Raw genomic sequence first — 20,563 nt, 5'->3', positions numbered from 1 at the left:
TCTCTGCAAACTCTATGTTGTAGCCTTGTGACAGCATATCCAGAATGTATTGACTTTCTGTCATGGCTGCCCAATAGGGGAGGAATTCCCTCAATCTTCCTCCCACCGGCAATGCTTTGTCATTGTGTTTTGTTGGTTGACACAGGAGGATGGAAGAGAACACCTCCTTTCCCTTTGGGTTTTTGTGTCGACCAGTTTCTTCTTTTCTCCTGGGGTCTGCTATTTTGCTGAGCTTTTTGAGGTCGAAAAAGCTTCTTTGCTGCCTGTTTCTTCTTCACAGGAAAAGACTTCTTTTTGTCCGCTGTTCTATCTAGAACAGAGTCTAGCCCAGGCCCGAATAGTAGATCCCCTTGAAAAGGAAGTCCACACAGCTTATTTTTAGAAGCCGTATCTCCAGGCCATGTCTTTAACCAAAGAGCCCTTCTGGCTGAGTTGGATAAAGCTGCAGATCTTGCTGTCATCTTCACTGACTCTGCTGAAGCGTCAGCAATGAAGGCTATGGCCGTGGAGAGCGTGGAGAAGGAATCTAAAATTTCCTGTTTAGGTGAATCTGCTGTGATGTGTGCTTTTAGCTGGCTAAGCCAGTATTCCAGATTCCTGGACACACAGGTTACTGCCATGGCAGGTTTCAGATTCCCCATGATGGTTTGCCAGGATCTCTTAAGTTGCTGGTCCATCTTCTTATCCATGGGATCCCTCAGGACTCCCATGTCTTCAAATGCTAGGTCTGTTGACCTAGAAACCTGGGAGAAGGCTGCATCAATCTTTGGCATCTTATTCCAGGGAGCTCCTGGGTCCTCGTCAAAAGGAAATCGCCTTTTAAAGGCTTTAGGGAAGAAGGTTTTCTTTTCCGGGTCAGTCCACTCATGTTTTATTGCATCTGAGATGGTCTGATGTACTGGAAAGATACGGCCCTTAGGCTCTTCCAAGCCTGCATACATTTTATCATGCAGGGACAGTTCCTTCTTATCCTCTTCTAGACCCAGGGTGATGTAAACTGCCCTCAGAAGCCCATCTACTTGCTCTAAGGATAGTTTGTATTTAGTGGGCCTACTTTGTGCCCCTCCCTCCTCTTCTTCCTCTGAATCCTCTTTGGAATGTGAGGGGGAATGATCTCCTTGGGTGGAAGGAACCCCTTCTGTCCCCACCGAAGGAACCAATTGTGAACCCTGAGAGGACAGTGAGGCTGATGGCTGACTCAGGGCAGGATCCTGCAGGGATGACCGAAAGGATTGGATGGTAGCATCCAATTCCTTCCTCACAGATGCGACTAAGTCGCCACAAACTGCCGATGCTTCTTCGACTAGTGCATCGATACACCCCTGGCAAAGTGTCTTTTTCCAGCTTTCGGACAACTTTGCTTTACATGAAGGACACTTTCTCTTGAAACCAGTTTCAGAGCTTTTAGCCTGGAAGACATGAAATGGGAAAACATACACATGCTTCTTAAGAATCAGCCTGATTCTCAGGGCCACCAAAGGTGCACAGGAAGACATTTTAAGGGAAGTCCCATGTGCCCTGACAGGCCCCCAGCCACCTGGGGGAAAGTAAAAGGGATGGAGAGAGACCCCACAGTAAGATAGGCCATAATAAAGATACCCCTTACCTGGGCCTTACTGGTGCCTGTGCCTGTCCCACTCACTGATGAAGCTTCCATTACTTGGCAGCGGTATCATCCGTGGCTTCGGTACCGGTTCCGGAGACCAAAGCGCACCTGCACTGGACCGGAATAAGGCACCAGCTTGCTCCTCCCTTCTTCCTCTGCGTCCGGCGGAAATGACGCCATACGCCCCCTGCAGAACGCTGCCCTTTCCGGAACCTCACTTCCGGTCCGGACGAGCGTCACTCGATCCGGAGAAATGGCGGCAAATTTGAAAAAGGCGGCGGAAGCCTAAGAAAAATCGTTCCGCTCCTCCAAGATGCCTTCCCAGGGCTGTGCTCTGCGGGGTCCTGACTCAGCCTAGAGCACTGAAGAGGAAGAAGGAGCCCATGCACTGCAGTCGGTCGCGTGAATGGGAGAAGCAATCGTCTCCAAAAAAGGGTAGGTGGACATAGGAAGCCCGGTCTCTCAGGATAGCACCTTAAGAGCCCAGCTCCCCACAGAGGTGTTCCTCGGCCGGAGGAAACACAAAAACTGACGAATGGTGGGAGAAGCCTCCTTTTAAATTCTGGTGGATGGGGTGTTTCCTGATGAGAGGGAGGAGCCATCTCTCTAAGGTGCTGTCCTGAAAGACGTTTTAGGGAAAAAAGCATTCAGCACGGTTGCTTTTTCAGTGTCCTCTGTAACCATCCTCCCATCATCGTTCATTATGTGTACAATATGCTCTGCCCTAGTTTTTTTGCTGTTGATATATTTAAAGAATTTGTTTTTTTTTTTTTTACTATACTCCGCTATTTGTCTCTCAAAGTCTATTTTAGCCATCTTGATTTCGTGTTTACTCCTTCTTATTTGCCTCCTTTGTATTGGTCAAAAGCCAATACTGTGCCCTCTGATTTATATTTCCTGAAGGCCAATTTTTTTCCCCTAATAAGTTTAACGCTACGGTTTAGCCAGCCAGGTTTGGCTTTGTCTCTTCTAAATTAATTTCCCATAGGAATGCACTGCAAGATGCATTTGCTTAATATGTTCCTAAAGCATTCCCATTTTTCCTCTGTGGTCAGTGATCCCAAGGTTTGGTCCCAGTTAACCCTTTCCATCAATGAGTAAAATTTTGGAAAGTTTGCCCTTCTGAAGTTAAGGGTTCTTATGTTCCCCACTTGCCTTGCTATATTGTTATTTACGCTAAATGTGATCATCCTGTGATCGCTAGAGCCCAGGTAGTCCTGGACTCCTACCTCCGAGATTAGGTCTGGGTCATTAGTGATCAATAGATCCAGGATTGCGTTTTCTCTAGTAGTAGAATCCACCAGCTGTGACATGTAATTATCCTGTAAGGTTTCTGTGAATAGACGGGCCTTATGCGAGTGTGTAGTCCCCTCTCCCCAGTCATTGTCGGGATAATTGAAGTCCCCCAATATGATGACTGATCCTAGCTTTGCCACTTTACCCAATAGTGCTAAAAATTCCAGCTCTACCTCCTCCCCTTGTTTAGGTGGCCTATAGAAAACCCCCACAATTACTTTTCCCTTTTCTCCTTCCCTATGGAGTTCTACCCATACGGATTCTAACTCCATACTCATCCCTTCCGTAATGTCACTCCTCTCTATCACCCTTACATTGTTCTTGACGTAGAAACATACCCCTCCCCCTCTTTTTCCTACCCTGTCCTTCGGTACACCGAATACCCTTGGATATTTGCCAGCCAGTCATGTGAGGGGTTGAACCAAGTCTCCGCTATTCCCACAAGGTCTATGTCCTCCTCATGTACTAATATTTCCAACTCATCCATTTTATTAGCTAGGCTCCTGGCATTAGCATATACCCCTCTTAGTTTTACGGAAGTTAAACGTGATTGGTGGTTATGTTTATTCCTGTTTGGTCTGAGGTTCTCCCGCACAGACCTACCTATTGACGTTATGTCCCTACTGTCGCTGCTGACTCTAATACTACCTTCTGTCCTTTGCTCCCTCCTAACTGACTCTATTTCTGAGCCCTCCCCCCCCGTCTCCTAGTTTAAAAGCCCCTCCAACTTGGTGGCCATCTTTCTCCCCAAAAGAGCAGTACCGTCCCCATTAAGGTGCAGCCCATCCTTACTATAGAGCCGGTAGCCGACTGAGAAGTCAGCCCAGTTCTCCAGGAACCCAAACCCCTCCTTCCTACACCAGTTCCTCAGCCACTTGTTAAGTTCCCTAATCTCCTTCTGCCTCTCTTGTGTGGCTCGAGGTACAGGCAGTATTTCAGAGAAAACCACCTTGGAGGTCCTATTCCTCAATCTATTACCCAAGTCCCTGATATCATTCTTTAGGAACCTCCACCTTCCTTTTACTTTGTCATTAGTGCCCACATGCACCATGACCGCTGGGTCATCCCCAGCCCCGCACAATAATCTGTCTGCCAGATCTGCCATGTGCCGAACGAGGGCGCCCGGCAAACCACATACTGTTCGGCTACCGAGATCTTTTTTACAGATTGCCCTCTCTGCCCTCTTGATAATTGAGTCCCCAACTACCACAACCTGTCTAACCTTTCCTGTGTCACGGCCCCCCTTCTTCCTGGAGCCGCCCCTCCCCTGGCAGCTGGGGGAGGGTGCATGCTCCAGCTCTGCCACCCTTGAGTTGATATCCCTCTCAACCTGCAACTCGGCAAATATGTTGGGGTGTACCAACTCAGGACTGGCCTCCCTGACACTCTTCCCACTAACCTTCCTAACAATCACCCAGCTGCGTACCTCTGCTGCTTGCGTCTCCTCTATTCCTCCCTCCTCTATGCTGGCCCCTGCCAGCGCCTGATGGGTCATGTCCAAGCTCTTTCCAGGTTGTTGATGCGACGCAGTCTTGCCACTGTGTTCTCTAGATCCAGGATCTGGTCTTCCAGAGCAACAAGTCGCTCACATCTTGCACAGCAGTATTTGCCCTCGATTGGTTTATCAAGCAACTCATACATGGCGCAAGAAGTGCACTGAGTGGCATCCCCAATCCTGTCGGACATTATTACCCACTACTCTATGGGGATAATGTTAACGACCTGCTTTTCCTTACTTACACTACCTCTATCTCCCCTGGTACTAAACCTGGGGTGCTCACCAGTCGCAAAGATGCTCACCAGTCCTGGGTTCATTCAGATGGGTGCTGTAACCCAGTGGTCCTCAACCCTGGCCTACAGGGCCCACTAACAGGCCAGGTTTGCAAGATAACTGAAATAGATCCCAGGTGATATAATTTGCTGCTCAGTGATTGCAGTACTCTAGTCTTCATCTCCCCAAGGTAATACTTAAAATCTGGCCTGTTAGTGGGCCCTGAGGACCGGAGTTGAGGACCACTGCTGTAACCCATCCTGCACAGCTGTCATAGTTTGATCTTCCTCTTCCTTTTCCTCTGTGCAGCATTGGCAGGTTGCCTGCACACATCTTGGGGAGGATGCAGGTGCAAAAACAAAGGTAGTCTGCACGTAGGATGGACAGGTGTCTTCAAGCAGAAGGTCCGGGTCCCTTGACTGCACTGGTATCTTCTCCCTGGATGCTGGTCTTTGGGTATTTCCATTGGCCGGCGTTGGATGACCTAATTGCTGCACACAGGGACCATGCCAGTGATGTAACCTGAGCTATGCATACGCAGCTCAGTTTACATGCTGCAGAAGACTGCAAGAAGGCAGGTAGGTGTGTTTTTTTATCACTGAAGAGATATGCAATGAATGCATTTTATCACAGAAGACATGAAATGCACTCAGATGTTAAGTACTCCTGCAACCTTGTTACTATGAAACACTTGGGGAGTATCAACTCTGCTCATAGTATCAAATCCACATCCTATGAGGTATATAGATATATATAAAAAAAAAAAGCAAATGCATGACCCGCTAGTCCTAGAATCCAGTTGTTTTCATGCTTGTTGGTGGGACTTTGTAGGATATAATACTGAGTAAAAACGGTACGCATATATAAAAGATATTTCATATTTTATTCAAAGAAACATGTATAAAAACAAGTCCTCAGACAGATATACAAAAAGAGTAATAGTAGGGAAATACATCTTATGGCAAGGTGTCTCATGAACTGCCCATTCTACGTGCTTTCGCAGACTGGTATATCCAGTTACTGCTTTATCAGGAATATAGTAGTTAGTCCACCTTTTACAAGCTTCAAAGAAATGGAAAAAAAAGAAACAAAGATGCAGATCATCATACTATTATAAAATGTTCACGTAGACTACAGCATCACACTTCTCTTGATTATATGCATGCTTACCATACTTCATAACCATCATCAAATATATATCAGTCCAATCAGGTGCATCGCTGAAACGGCCAAACCCATGAACCCAAACCGTCCACCATAGGGGGTCAATAGAGCCCACCCTAGGAGACAGATTTACTGGTGCAGACTGGACTGTGCTTGATCTAGCGGGAAGAGTTCACTACAGCAGGCACTAGAGATGAGATGAGGGTATTGCCCCATTATCAGCATCTAAATAAAAGGTAAACAAATATATATCTGATTCAAATAGGATAGATGATGGCCAACTGTGTCAGTAATGGTCTAAAGGGGGGGGGGAGGAGAAAAAAGGCAGTTTCCTTGCCTGTCATTTGCCACCAGGCTCATGACCAGTATTCCGGGATATTGATATTCACATAACGGCTGCTCTTTCCGAAGTGTATTGTCACTTCAGTATTAATGAATAGTATAAGCCCCCAAGACCTTACCCTTTTAAACCTCTTTATTCCAAGGGATAGAGAATGATCCCACATTTCCTAGGGTACTAAAGATGTCCCATACGTAAAGGAGCAGTTAAGACACAAATGCCGGTATTTTGCAGCAGAAAATAACACATTGGCATCCAGCATTGGCTACATACCTTCTAACATAGTGCCGCCTGGTACAGTGGAGCACTGAGAGGAGCCGCTAACGGCGTCCTCTGCACGCTGTGCACTGATAAGCCGGTCCCACCGGAAGAGACACGCCGGGCGGGCGCATATTCCCCCACGGCACCCACAGCTGACAGGCCAGGAGACGCCCGCCCACCGTGATGCTCCGTGGCTTTAGTCATGTGACCAGAAGGGACACAGATCTGACAGGAGATCCTGTCCCTGATATGCGCCAGAGCCTACACCGAAGTGAGACCTGAGGATGCATATTAAAGGAGCGCCTGTTGGCTAAGATACGTATCAAGATGTATATCGATACACAAACAATTAATTACAATAATTGACAACATACATACAAGTCATCTCATTGATTAGTGCAAATTTTATTACAGTATAATGCAATTCACTATAGTGGCATATATAATATTTCACATATTACCCACAGGATACCATGCTACCGCATGGAACAGGTAACGCATAACATGTCAGACACAAGACATATAAAAATACCACCAACCAGACAAACAACCAAAAAACACATATAACTAATACTGAAAAAACTCAACATACAACTCAACATTGACATACGTCTAATAGGATGCCATTGCTTCCCAAACACCTTTTTGATCTACAGAAAGGGTTTGTATGACACCGCAGTGTTCAGCCCCGGCCAGGAAGTCGCCTGTAGGTTGAAGATCCATTTGGCCTCTTTTTGTAGGATGCGGTTGTCGAAGTCACCCCCACGGGGATTTTTGGGGATGACCTCGAGAACCGAATATAATTCGGGTCAAAACCATGATAAAGACCTACGTGTGTTTGCATATGGGTGTGTATATTAGACAGAGATGTATAGTAACGAAGTAGAACTACTTAAGTACTGTACTTAAGTACCGAAATGCGGTATCTGTACTTTCCTAGAGTAGAATTTTTTTCTCCTACTTCTACTTTTACTTCACTACATTTTTTCGATGATTTCGATACTTCTACTCAAGTATTTTTTTTTTTGTGCTGCATAGTTACTCGTTACTTTAAAAAAAATGACCACTGCCAGAACAGTAGATGGCAGGTTGCATAAAGCTCAAAAAAATGTGTATAATGTCATTTGTAAATCAGCGCATACGAAAATAAAGGCTGTGTATAATAAAAGCTGCTATACCAAATCTTTCCAATAAAAAGAAAATATGAAACAAACAAATAAATAGGGCTACAGCGCTTAAAGTGCATCAAGAAACTACTAACAAACACAGGTTAATCATTTGAATAAATCATTTGAAATAATAAAAAACAATATGATGTTCAAACTTTTGACTTTTCTTTAATAACTACATAACACAGTACTTGTACTTCTACTTTCAGTACTTGAGTAGAATTTTTTTTTCAAAACTACTGGTACTTTTTACTTTTAGTACTTAAGTAGCACATTTTTTGAAAAAACTACTTGCAATACTTAAGTAAAAAAAAATGTTGAATACTTTAGTACTTCTACTTAAGTAACTTTTTCTGTGAGCACTTCCACTTCTACTCAAGTCACTTTTTAATCGAGCACTTGTACTTTTACTCAAGTAGAAATTTAGAGTACTTTATACAAGTCTGATATTAGACCTACGTCCATATAGTACAGGTGATCCTGGATTCTTTTTGCAAGTTTCCTCTTGGTCTTGCCCACATAAAATGCGCCACACTGGCAGTTGGCAATATACACTACCCCCTCTGTCTGACAGTTGGCAAAGGCTCAACATTATAATACACCGCCCCTTGGGAGAGGGAGCGTGTCACCCTCCCTAACCCAGGGACATTGGTCACATTCCCCACACCTAAAGGTCCCTACTGTTTCCATGGCCTCCTCTATTGGTGATTGAAGGGGGCGATAGTTGCTGTGGACCAATACATCCCTGATGGACCTAGATCTACGGAAAGAAATTCCAGGTTGTACATGCACATATTTCGAGACAATCCGATCATCTCGCAGAAAGTGCCAGTTGTTTGCGAGGACCGATCTAATTGCCTGATGGTGGCCTTTGTATTTGGTGATGATTCTTGTCATCCCTTTTTGTTGGCATCTTTAGGGAACGAAGATAAGCTGATCCCTATCCAGCAATTTGGCTTTTGAATAAGCCCTCTTTAATACCTTATTGCTATACCCCCGAGCTCGCAAACGAGCTCGAAGGGCATCGGCCTCCCTCTTGAAATCCGCATCTCTAGTGCAGTTCCTGCGCAGCCTGAGGTACTGGCTGTATGATATACTCTGCACTAGAGAGCGTGGATGTCTGCTGTCAAAATGCAAAATTGTGTTGCCTGCGGTACTCTTGCGATACAATGATGTATGTATAGATCCATCTCTGTTGAGGATGATTTGAGTATTCAGAAATCGAATCTGTGTCGCGCTCCACTGCATGATAAACTTGAGGTTGAATTGGCTATGGGCCAGGTGCCCCATGAAAGAGTGGAGCTCCTGCACCAAACCGGTCCACACCACAAGTACGTCGTCAATGTAACGTCGCCATAATAGTACATGACGGAGAAACGACGATGCCGTATTGTCCGAGAACAGCTAGCGCTCCCATCCCCCCAGGTACAGGTTGGCACACGATGGGCACAAGAAGTCCCCATCGCAACCCCCTGCACCTGGAGGAATGTCTCGCGGCTGAACATAAAGATGTTGGACTGCAGTATATGACTCAACAGGTTGAGCACAAACTCTGCCTTGTTACTATGTCTTTTATCTAGTGAAGGATTGGGAACCTTTGACCAGGGAGGCAAACACCACGAACTGGCCTTTTATCCACTATTAAAACACTTTGAGCTGTGAAATTGTAGCTATATACCCAGTTACATTTCTTCGGCTATGAAAAGCAGATGAGGTGTGTGTGTGTGTATAATATGTACAATGTGTGTATCTATATGTATTATGTTTATAATTTTTTAGCTTTCTTGAACTTGTGTGAATTATTTGTGATCTAATCTAGATTTTACATTTTCTATAGGTAGATGCAGTTGACTGGGTAGATAACATGTGGCCTCAACATTTAAAGGGGAAACAAAAAGAAACCACTAATGTCTTATCTGAAATGAAGTATCCCAAAGTAAAAAAGTAAGTGTGTGTTTTTTTTTCTCTTAAGGTGATGTCCTGAGTATGTAGTGTAATATTGCATTCTAATAAACCTCGCCTTTCTGAGGAACTAATATTTCTCTGTCGCTCATTGACAGACGCAGACTTCTTGATTAATATCAGTAGGGATATACTGCCCTCTACAGGAGTAGGACACTAGGCAGGAAAAACTTCTGGCCACACCTATGGGCAGTCCCAGGGGGTATATCCTCCCTCTCCCTGCATAGGATGTCAGTTTTTTTCTGCCTAGTCAGGAGTAAGGACCTAAGTTCCTTGCTGGGATGTCTGGTCCTGGCAAGCTTTTTTAGATAAATCTTTTTTTAGTTAGCTTTTTTCTCCAGTTGTTCCTGTGAGATCTTCAAGCAATTATGCCGGATCTGGGCGACGGGCTGGATGTTGAGATCCAGTGGTCACCCCAGCCGGCCTACGAGCATGTGCAGGCCCTAGTTCCGCGCTGGGTCGGCCGCGACCTAGTCCCGCTGGACGGGGACTGGCCCCGCGAGTTAAACGTCTCGCCAGGTTGCCTACGACCAGTCTGAATCTGAGTCGCGGCGTCCGTGTTGGCCGACAGCCCCCCCACCTCGGTGGAGAGGGGTTCTGTCAGGAGTTGGCGCCCGCCTGTTCCGGTATGGTGAGTAGAATGTTCCCCCTCTCCCCCTGACGGGTTTTGGGGTGGACGCGGGCCCCTCCCTGGGATGGTCGGACCCTCATGATCCTGGGTTCCCCTCTGTCTTGTTATGCACCCCCCACCTATCTGCCCCCTCCTTCAATCTGGGTTACAGACCGCATATGAAGCGGTGGGGTGCGCCGCCGGTGTTGCCCTAAACGATCGTGCGGGGGGGTTACTACCTGTGCCTTCAGGTCCATCCACTGATCGATCCGTGAGGTAGGCACGCGGGGGTCCCCTTTTTTGGCACTGCGGACTGCACGGGCCGCCATTTTTCCGCGGACCGCGCAGGGCCGCCATTTTGTTGTAGCCTACATGTGCTCTGCATGGAGGCGGCCATCTTGGTACACCCAACTCATCTTGCTTGAGAGCTGAGCAGCTGTGGGAGTTACTGAGGGTGTGTAAGGTGGCGGAGCCCCTCCCTAGACCCGGGAAAAATCACTCCACAGGACTTCCTGTCATGTAAGACAGCGCTGAGAGCAGTCCTGCTTTGAACTCTGATGCATCTTGTGGTGAGCCTTTTGGGGTCTCTCTTCTCTCTCTCTGTGGGGGTCTCGAGGCATGTGACCACTGAGGGGTGCTGTATCGCTGGGGGATTCTTTTAAGTTTTTCGTTTATTTTTAAATTTTGTCATTTTTTGCTGACAGGTTCCCCTGGCATTGCCATGGACCCTGCTGCACATGTGTCCCCATCTGATCCCCTCGAGGTGGCCGCAGGGCCCTCCGATTCTCCGCTCACCATTGATGCGCTTTCGGCGGTCCTGGAGTAATTTGTGTCTCGGGTGAAGGTGGCCTGTCAAGGACGGGGGGCTAAAAAACGACCCCCGCCTACCCCTGTCTTGTCTGATGCCTCAGACTCTGATTCTGAGCCGGTCGCTGCTGCTGCGGGTTCCTCCTTTAGGGTTGATGTCCCGCGCCCCGTCTCCTCTGACAGTGAGGATGACCTCCCTGCCTCTGCCATAGCACAGGACAAGGCACTGTTTGACGCACTGATTATGTCAGTCCGGGAGACCCTAAAACTGGAGGTTGCATCAGTGGATGCAGTTCAGACGGAAGTTGCCTTTGGCACTCGCAAGCCCTCCAAGGTGGAAAAGGTGTTTCCCTTTCCTAAATGCTTTGATGATATTATTAAAGATGAGTGGGCCCATCTAAAACGACCCCCTGGGATGCCTAAACGGATTGCTAGGCGCTACCCGTTTGAAGAGTCCCTCCTTAAAAAATGGACTGTGCCACCTGCGGTGGATCCGCCGGTTTCCAGACTAAATAAGGCCACGGTTATCCCGGTGGAGGATTCCCCATCCTTTTGGGATCCAGTTGACCGTAGGGCGGAATCTGTGTCCCGTTCCATATTCTCCCTGGCAGGGTTGGCCTTAAGGCCAGTGTTTACCATTGCTCTGGTTTCACAGACATTGACGGAATGGGCCAAGCTATTACGCCATGACCTGGAGGGGAGAAGTCTCCCTCCTGCCGTGCCGGAGTTGCTGGAGCAAATAGTGCAGGGGCTACAGTTTGTGACGCCGCACTGGACACTGCCCCATTGCTGGGGCATGTGTCGATCTCGGCGGTGGTCCTCCGGCGCATGCTATGGTTAAATTGCTGGTCAGCGGATCAGGCTTCCAAAAAAGCATTGACTGATCTCCCCTTTCAGGGGGATCGCCTGTTTGGTGCTACCTTGGATGAGATTATTAAGGATCTCACTGGGGGCAAGAGCATCTTTCTACCACAGGCTAATAAGGGTAAGGAACCTCCTCGCAGACAGGGACCTTCCTTTACAGCTCACAAGAAATTTTTTCGCTCCTCCGGGGCGGGCGATAAGGCAAAGTCCTCCAAAGCCCCCCGGGGGGTTTCAAGAGACCCTGGTCTGGTAAGCAAAAAACGGTCCTTCCAGACCTGAGGATAAGACCGCTTCAGTCTGAAGGTGCGCCCCAAACCCAGATCAAGGGTGGGGGGATGTCTTCGCCGGTTCCCGGACCCGTGGCTCTACAGTATTCAAGACAAATCGGTTCACGAGGCCATACGGTCGGAACACAAGATCGAGTTGCGATCGCTTCTACCGGTGCTGTTCTTCCCTTCCAATATGCGACTGTCCCCGAATCGCCTAATGGCTCTGTTGGGGGCAGTGCAGCACTGGATGCAAAGGGCGCCCATAGAGGGTGCCTATCTTCACGTTCCCATTTACGCAGGACACCAGCGGTATCTGCGCTTTGCGGTGGGAGGGGACCATTATCAGTTTGTGGTGTTACCCTTTGGTCTCGCCTCTGCTTTCCGGGTCTTCACAAAAGTTTGGGCCCCAGTCCTGGCGTTGTTGCAGCAGCGGGGCATATCTGTCCTGGGCTACCTGGACGACCTCCTCTTCTGTGCAAAGTCTCCGCAGGCTCAGTGTCATACGCGGACTCTCCAAAAGGAGATTCTTCTCAAATGGAACTGGAATTCCGATTCCCTGGACAATCGGATCCGGCTGAGCGAGCGGACCAGGTAGTTTCTGGTTTGGGGGCCTCGTTCTCTGATGCTCAGTCAGGGGAAGCCCTTTTTTCCAAAAGTATCCAGGTTATCGATAAATGTGTTGGAACTGAAAGCGATCAGGTTTTGCCTGGTTCACCGGACCGAGCATCTTCAGGGCTGCTTGGTTCGGATTCAGTCGGACAATGCCACCGCCGTGGAAGTGGCCGGCAGGTTTTGGGCGGAACAGTTTGTTCCGGCGCTTTCTGCAGTTTACGTTCTGGGTGTGGAAAATTGACAGGCGGACTTTCTCAGCCGTCAGACCCTGGATCAAGGGGAATGGCCTCTTCAGACAGAGGTGTTTCACCAGTTGTGCCTTCATTGGGGCACCCCGGACGTGGATCTGTTGGCATCTCGGCGCAACCGAAAGGTGCAGAGGGTTGTAGCCCGCGATCCTCTGGCGGGCGCCGCAGACGCACTGAATACTGTGGGGGCAGTACCAGCTGCTGTATGCCCTTCCTCCTCCTTAAGTTGTCACTGAAACTTCTTCGCAGAATAGAGGCGGAGGGAATTCCAGTCATCCTTGTGACTCCGGATTGACCTCATCGGGCCTAATATGCCGTCTTGGTCAGGTTGGTCGCAGACGCTCCTTGGCGACTTCCTCTCAGGGAAGAGCCGCTGTCTCAGGGACCGATCGTCCATCCTTCTTTTACGATCACTGGCTTTGACGGCTTGGCTGTTGAGAGCCAGGTGCTGAAGGACAGGGGCTTGTCTGCTTCAGTTATCCCTACTCTGATTAAAGCGAGGAAAGCGACTTCCAGAAAGGTCTATCATCGCACATGGAAGTCTTATATCGCGTGGTGTGAATCCCTTGGATTTCCTCCACGTTCTTCCTCGGAGGCTCGGATATTGGCCTTTCTGCAACGGCTGGCCTTGAGCACTATCAAGGGTCAGGTCTCAGCATTGGCAATCTTCTTCCAGAGGCCACTGGCTACTCATTCTTTGGTGAGGAATTTCATCCAGGGGGTGCGGCACCTGGCTCCTCCGGTGTGCGCGCCCTTGCCGCCCTGGGATCTTTAATTTGGTGTTGTCGGTTCTCCAGAAACCTCCCTTTGAAAATATTAGGGAGATTGCTTACCTTATCCCAGAACGTGGCCTTTTTGGTGGCTATCACTTCTGCACGCAGGGTGTCGGAACTGGCTGCATTGTCCTGTCGTCCCCCATATATGGTGGTTCATGGGGATATGGGGGTTCTTCGTCCAAATCCATCCTTCCTTCCTAAGGTGGTTTCAGAGTTTCATCTGAATGAGGATATTGTATTGCCTTCCCTGTGTCCTAAGCCCAGTCATCCTCGGGAGTTTGCGTTACACTCCTTGGATGTGGTTCGGGCGATCAGGGTGTACTTGGCTACTACTGACTCTTTTCGTAAGGCTGATTCACTTTTTGTGATCGCGGATGGCCCTAGAAAGGGGTTGCCTGCGTCTGCCGCGACTATCTCCAGATGGATCAGACAGACGGTGGTGCAGGCTTATTCTATTAAGGGTCGGGTTCCTCCGTTCCCTTTTAAGGCGCACTCCACTCAGGCTCTTAGTGCTTCCTGGGCCTTCCGCCATCAGGCGTCGGTGCTTCAGGTTTGCAAGGTGGCTACCTGGTTGTCGGTTCATACCTTTACAAAATTTTATAAAGTTGATGTGCTGGCATCGGCGGATGCCTCTTTTGGCCGCAGGGTTTTGCAGGCCGCTGTTTGAGGGGACCGTTGGTCTACCTCGGGGGTTTTTGTTTTTTTCAATTGGGTCTCATCCTTTTGTTCAATGAGTCCTTGATACTTCTGGTTGGCTCCGGTGGGCCTTCTGGATTGGATTTTTATTTCTGTTATCCCACCCCTCATTTGTGGCACTGCTTTGGGACGTCCCTACTGATATTAATCAAGAAGTCTGCGTCTGTCAATGAGCGACAGAGAACTGGATTTTTGACTTACCGTAAAATCCTTTTCTCTTAAGCTCATTGACAGACGCAGGACCCGCCCCTCTATTTTGAGTTGGGTTGGGTTGAATTCTCTGACACTGCTTTGTTACATAAATGACATCCTATGCAGGGAGAGAGGATATGCCCCCTGGGACTGCCCATAGGTGTGGCCAGAACTTTTTCCTGCCTAGTGTCCTACTTCTGTAGAGGGCAGTATATCCCTACTGATATTAATCAAGAAGTCTGCGTCTGTCAATGAGCTTAAGAGAAAAGGATTTTACGGTAAGTCAAAAATCCAGTTTTTTCAGTAGGGTCTATATTCAAAACCTTATTCTAATATACCTTTGCAGGCACTGGAGCTAACAACTGTACACAGTGAAAAATGTTAAGATTGTGCTCACACGGACTGCCACCGCCTACATTTGTATATAGAATGCCTGTTTTAAAGTCAAGTAAACCTATCTCTCTAACATAATGTTAGAAGGTCCCCAGTGGTGTCTGCCCTTGCCTGTAGTTGAAGCTGAGAATACCACTCTACTGCATACGTACAGATTTTGACTTTTCTGTGATGTCTCTCTCCCATCTCACATCCTATAGTGCCCTTGGGTTATCTCTTACCCCTTTTAATATGGAAAACCATTTTTAACCAAATAGTATAGGCCCAATCCTAATCTCACATTGAGCAGGGACTGGCTTAATTTAAATCTGTGTGCAGCTGCCTCTGCTTGAAGTTGTTTATTTGATAAACATCTGTTGAAGGGACATGCTGGAAAACTTTTGGTAATCAGTGGCTGCAGATGCTTATCAAGTGTATCCGAACAGCCTACATGCTGAATGCAAATAAAAACTTTCTATGGCCATCTGTGTAATGTACTCCTGCTCATAATCCTGCATAGTGACCACCAAGAATACTTGCCCAAATCACCCGAGGACCCCTTGGATCCTGAGTGTCCTGCAGCATTGACATAACTCGCAGAAAGGGCCTTCAGACGCGGTCCAAAAAAAGAGAACCAGCTAGCATGCAAACTGCGCAAACAAGGAGGAAGAAATGACACAACAATGCCTCTCTTGGGAAGCAACGCTACATAGAGGCACCCCCCCCCCCCCCCCCCCCAATATCAACGCTCTACTACTAAGGATGGAGAAGGATCCAGAGTAGGAGGAACCATCCCTGTTACAAATTATGGCGGCTATTCAGCAGCGCCAAAATGGAACACCAGATAATCGTTTGTTTCTTCTATGTCTGTGGACATCTAGGGCTGACCAAAGGAATCAGCGGAAACAAAAATCTGAAATCGGGGACATGAAGGACAACCTGTGCCTTAACCTCAGACATCACTCAAACCTCACCATTGAGAGAGCTAACCATATTCGTTCCAAACCGCCTCTACTGGAAGTTCCGCCAAGGTTCTTGATCGACAACATCCTAAATTTCCATGATGGGGGATGCCATTCTTATAGCTGCATTAGCAATCCTAGATATGCTATGCAACAATACCCGTACTTCCATTTACCTGAACTTATGTGCACAAACCCAGAAGTAAAGGTGTGTGTGTGTGTGTGTGTGTGTGTGTGTATATGTGTTCTGTTTTTGAAGGGGTTATATGAATATAGCTTACATAGCCTGATGCATCCTGCTAGACTCTTTGTAGGAAAGGCCCACTTTTCAATGCTCCAGAGGCTGGTACGTGGGGATGGTGTTTACCGCACATACACTACAAGTAGAATACTCCCAACTTTTAAATAGTTTATTTGGACCAAGCTGGTCTAACTGAATTTATTTATTTAGCTAACTGCTGCAGTGGCTGTCAGTGCACATTTTCAGGGTTTTTACTCAAACCGGTTTACAGTTCCCAGGAAGGAAGGCAAGGTGTGTCTAATCCTGGACCTTGAGGCTCTGAACTGCTTTGTTCAGGATGGAGTATATTGGCACAGTGGTGGCATCCCTGCATCAGGGGGATTTTCTTGCTTCTATCGACTACATCAAGGACGCTTACCGTCATGCTCCAATATGTGCTGGTCACCAGCGCCTCTGTTTTGCCTTGGGAGAGAAGCATTATCGGTTTGTGGCGTTACCCTTTGGTCTCACCTCTGCTCCTCGGGACTTCACAAAGGTATTAGCATTGTTATGCCAACAGGGGATCTTGGTACTGGGCTACTTGGATGACCTCCTTCTGCGAGCGGAGTCTCCTACTGCTCTGGTGGAAAACCTGGAAATCGCCATATGAACTCTGAAGGAAGTTCGGCTAGATTCTGCATTTTCAAAAGTCTGCTCTGGTTCTGTCCACAAAGATGGACTATCTGGGTCTGACTCTGGACTCGGCCTAAGCCAGAGTGCTCCTTCCTCTGGACAAACTCCAGAAATTGCAGGCTGCAATTCTTCTCCTGCTGTCCAGCAGATGGTCATCCCTCTGGACATGCAAGCGGGTGCTGAGCCTGATGGTGTCTACCTTCAAGGCGGTTCCATTTGCACAGTTCCATGCGAGGTCCCTGCAAAGGGAGATTCTGGCCAAATTGGCAAGACTCCGCAGTCTCAAAATCAGATCCGGCTGAGCCGGGTAACGAAAGAGTCCCTGATATGGTGGCTTCGCTCTCAGGCGCTTTGGCTGGGCAATTCCTTCTTCCCCTTGTATTTGACAGTGGTCACCACGGATGCCAGCCTGTCCTGCTGGGAAGGCGTTCTCTGCAAAAATTCTGCTCAGGGGATTTAGACATGGGGAGAGTCAAGACTACTGCTCAATGTCTTGGAACTCTGAGCGATCTGACTGGACCATTAGACGGATCGTCTTCAGGAATGTCCAGTACGCATTCAATCAGACAATGCCACGGCTGTGGCTTATGTCAATCACCAGGGGGGCACAAAGTGCTCTGGAGGTAGCAGGCATTCTAAGGTGGGCAGAACAGTTTGTTCCAGCCCTCTTTCATAAGTTGTGTCTCCGGTGTGGCATCCCTGAGGTTGATCTGTTGGCGCCTCTGCTCAACAGAAAGGTGCAGAGGTTTGTGGCTCGGTAAAGGAATCCACTGACGGACGCCACAGACGTGCTGATGGCCCCATGGGATCAGTATCGTCTGATTTATGCCTTCCCTCCTCCCAAGCTTCTGCCAAGACTTCTACACAGGATCGAGGCAGAAGGGACTTCAGTCATCTCAGTGGCTCCAGACTGGCCTCGCCGGGCTTGGTACGCTGATCTGGGGCGGCTGGTCGCTGACGTTCGTTGTCCGCTTCCTCCCAGGGAGGATCTGCTGTCCCAAGGACCAATCTTCCATCCTGCTTTACAGTTGCTGTCTGACGGCTTGGCTGTTGAAAGCCAGGTGCTAAAGGATAGGTTTATCTGTGTCCGTGATTCCAACACTGTTAAAAGCTAGGAAATCTACTTCTAGGAAGATCTACCATTGTACGTGGAAGACGTACATTGTGCGGTGTGAGTCTCTTCAGGTTCATCCTCGCTCCTTTTTGGTGGCTCGGATCTTGACCTTCCTTCAACAGGGGGGTTGAACAGAAATTGGTCTCGAGTACCATCAAGGGTCAGGTGTCGGCTTTTGGTGGTCTTCTTCCAATGACCCTTGGCCACACACTCCCTGGTGCGTACCTTTCTTCAGGGGGTCTGACATTTAGTTCCTCCAGTGCGGTCTCCGTTGCTGCCTTGAGACCTTTAATTTGGTGCTTTCAGTCCTCCAGAAGCCTCCCTTTGAGAATCTTCGGGAGATTCCCTTTCTTGCACTGTTTCCGAAGGTGGCTCTTTTTGGTGGCTATCATCTCTGCGTGTAAGGTGTCTGAACTGACGGCGTTATCCTTACTTTTAGATTCACAGAGAAGGTGGTTCTTCGCCCCTGTCCGTCGTTCCTCCCAAAGGTTGTCTCTCTGCTTTTCATTTGAATGAAGACCTTGTGTTGCCTTCCCTGTGTCCTAGGCCAAAACATCCAAAGGAAATTGCTCTGCATCCCTTTGATGTGGTCTGGGCAATTAGGGTGTACCTGGCAGCTACAGAGTCTTTTTTAGGAAGTCAGACTCCCTATTTGTGCTCACGGATGGGCCTTGGAAAGGGTTGTACGCCTCCTGCAACCATTTCCAAATAGTTCAGACAGACGGTTATTCAGGCCTATTCCATCAGGGGTCAGGTTATTCTTTCCCTGTCAAGGCGCACTCTACTCGGGCTCTCAGTGCCTCCTCCTCCTTCTGTCATCAGGCGTTAGGGACGCAGGTTTGCAAGGCAGCCACCTGCTCACCTGTGCACACTTTCACAAAGTTCTTTAAAGTGTATGTGTTAGCATCTCTGCAGATGCTCCTTTTTGGCAGCAAGGTTTTGCAGGCTGCTTTTTAGGGGACTTGATCCTCTTTGAGGGTGTATTTTTTGTTTTTGTTTTTTTTTCAGGTGGGCTCCAGTTGTTTTTGGTTGAGCTCCTGTTGCCTGGTTGGCTAGTGTTTAGGCTTGGGAATTTTTTTGCTCTGCCAACCCTTCATGTTTTAACACTGCTTTGGGTCGTCCCAATGATCATGACAATCAGGAGCTGTGTCCGTCAATGAACAAAAGAGAAAATGGGATTTTTGACTTACAATTAAATCCATTTCTCTGATGGTCATTGACGGACACAGCACCCTCCCCTTTTGTGGAGTTGTAGTTCTTCTGACACTGCTTGTAACAAAACTGAGTACCTCTAGCAAGGAGGGGGCAGTAATAATGTGGCCGATATGGCGCTTATTTGATGGGGGTGGATTGTCCTGGGTGTGTCCCTGGCTTAGGGACCTTTTTTTAGATGCCTATTGTTCTGGGGGCCGCAATTTTGCTGTTGTTTGTGATCTGTGTACCCATTAGTGGGAATGGGCAGACATTTTCTATACTTCCCCATTGAGAATGTATAAACGGCCATATTCTTGAGGTCCGTGGGATGGACAGGCATGTGGCATGGCTTGTAATGATAGAGGCAGAGCTTCTGTCTCTTCCTGTGCAGACAGTTAGTTTAGTTTTGATTAGGCTGGATGCTTCTCTGTGGTCTGGTAATGTTCCTGGGTTTCCCTGTGTTTTTTTTCTTCTTCTGCTCTGCTATTGCTACATAATCGGAGATTGTGAATTTGCAGTAATAGCAGTGAGAACCGCGTTTTTTTAGGTCTTAAACGGACATTACACAAAAATATTTTACTTTGAGCAATGGAGTCCCAGGATAAAAATTCACCTGCAGACACGCTGGAAGCAACTGCGGGACCCTCCGGTTCAGTCGCAGCCAGAAATTGCAGTTTTTTTTGCAAAGCCTGATGTCAAAGTGGATTTTGTCATTTCTGGTGCTGCAAACGCCTTCCGCCCTCACCTCCATCGGCAGGGTCTTCGGATTCTGAGACAGATATGGTCGCCGTGGAAGCGAAACACCTTGAGGGGTGGTGTCTTTACATTCTGATGATTGAATGGTGATTGTGGATAAACAATGGCGACACATTAAGCGCATGTTGGTGGTGCATGCGGTTAGCCTTTTGCGGAGACAGTGTCCAATAGGTGGACTGTACCACCGAAAGTGGATTCTCCAGTGGGCAGGTTGAATAAAGCAACTCTGGTACTGGTGGAAGTGTCTCCAACCTTTTCAGATCCCGTGATAGACAGGTGGAATCCTTGTCGCGACTTTTACATGTGGTAGCAAGTCACATTAAGGGCTACCTTTTTTTTTTTTTTTTTTTTTTTTTATGAATTTTTTAGTAGAGCAGACTACTACTGAATGTGTGAAGTTACTGAAAAGTAACTTGGAAACGGCACAGGTTCCCCTGCGGCACTGGAACTAATAAACCAAGCCCTGGTGTTCATGTGTGATACGTCCCTGGACTCAGCTTTGTTGGTGGCCAAGACATCAGCAGTCCGGATTGCTATTAGGCGCATGGTATGTCTAAATGTTGGTCTGCTGACCAGGCTTCTAAGAAGGCTGTGACTGATCTTCCTTTT

The 20,563-nt window shown here is 48.0% G+C and overlaps 1 protein-coding gene across 3 annotated transcripts in view; it reads left to right on the top strand.

Moving 5' to 3' along the window:
- Positions 1–20,563, top strand: part of KDM2B (lysine demethylase 2B) — a 246,416-nt gene that overhangs the window by 27,518 nt on the left and 198,335 nt on the right. For all 3 annotated transcript variants that reach the window (XM_082244129.1, XM_082244128.1, XM_082244130.1), the window contains one exon: positions 9,445–9,551. In XM_082244129.1, the coding sequence (XP_082100255.1) occupies positions 9,445–9,551 (107 nt within the window). The remainder of the gene's footprint in view (positions 1–9,444; positions 9,552–20,563) is intronic.

The sequence above is a fragment of the Pelophylax lessonae genome, assembly GCF_965119305.1.
Source record: "Pelophylax lessonae genome assembly, chromosome: 1".
In the NCBI taxonomy this organism is placed as follows: domain Eukaryota; kingdom Metazoa; phylum Chordata; class Amphibia; order Anura; family Ranidae; genus Pelophylax; species Pelophylax lessonae.
This window is presented reverse-complemented; position numbering and strand designations above follow the sequence as displayed.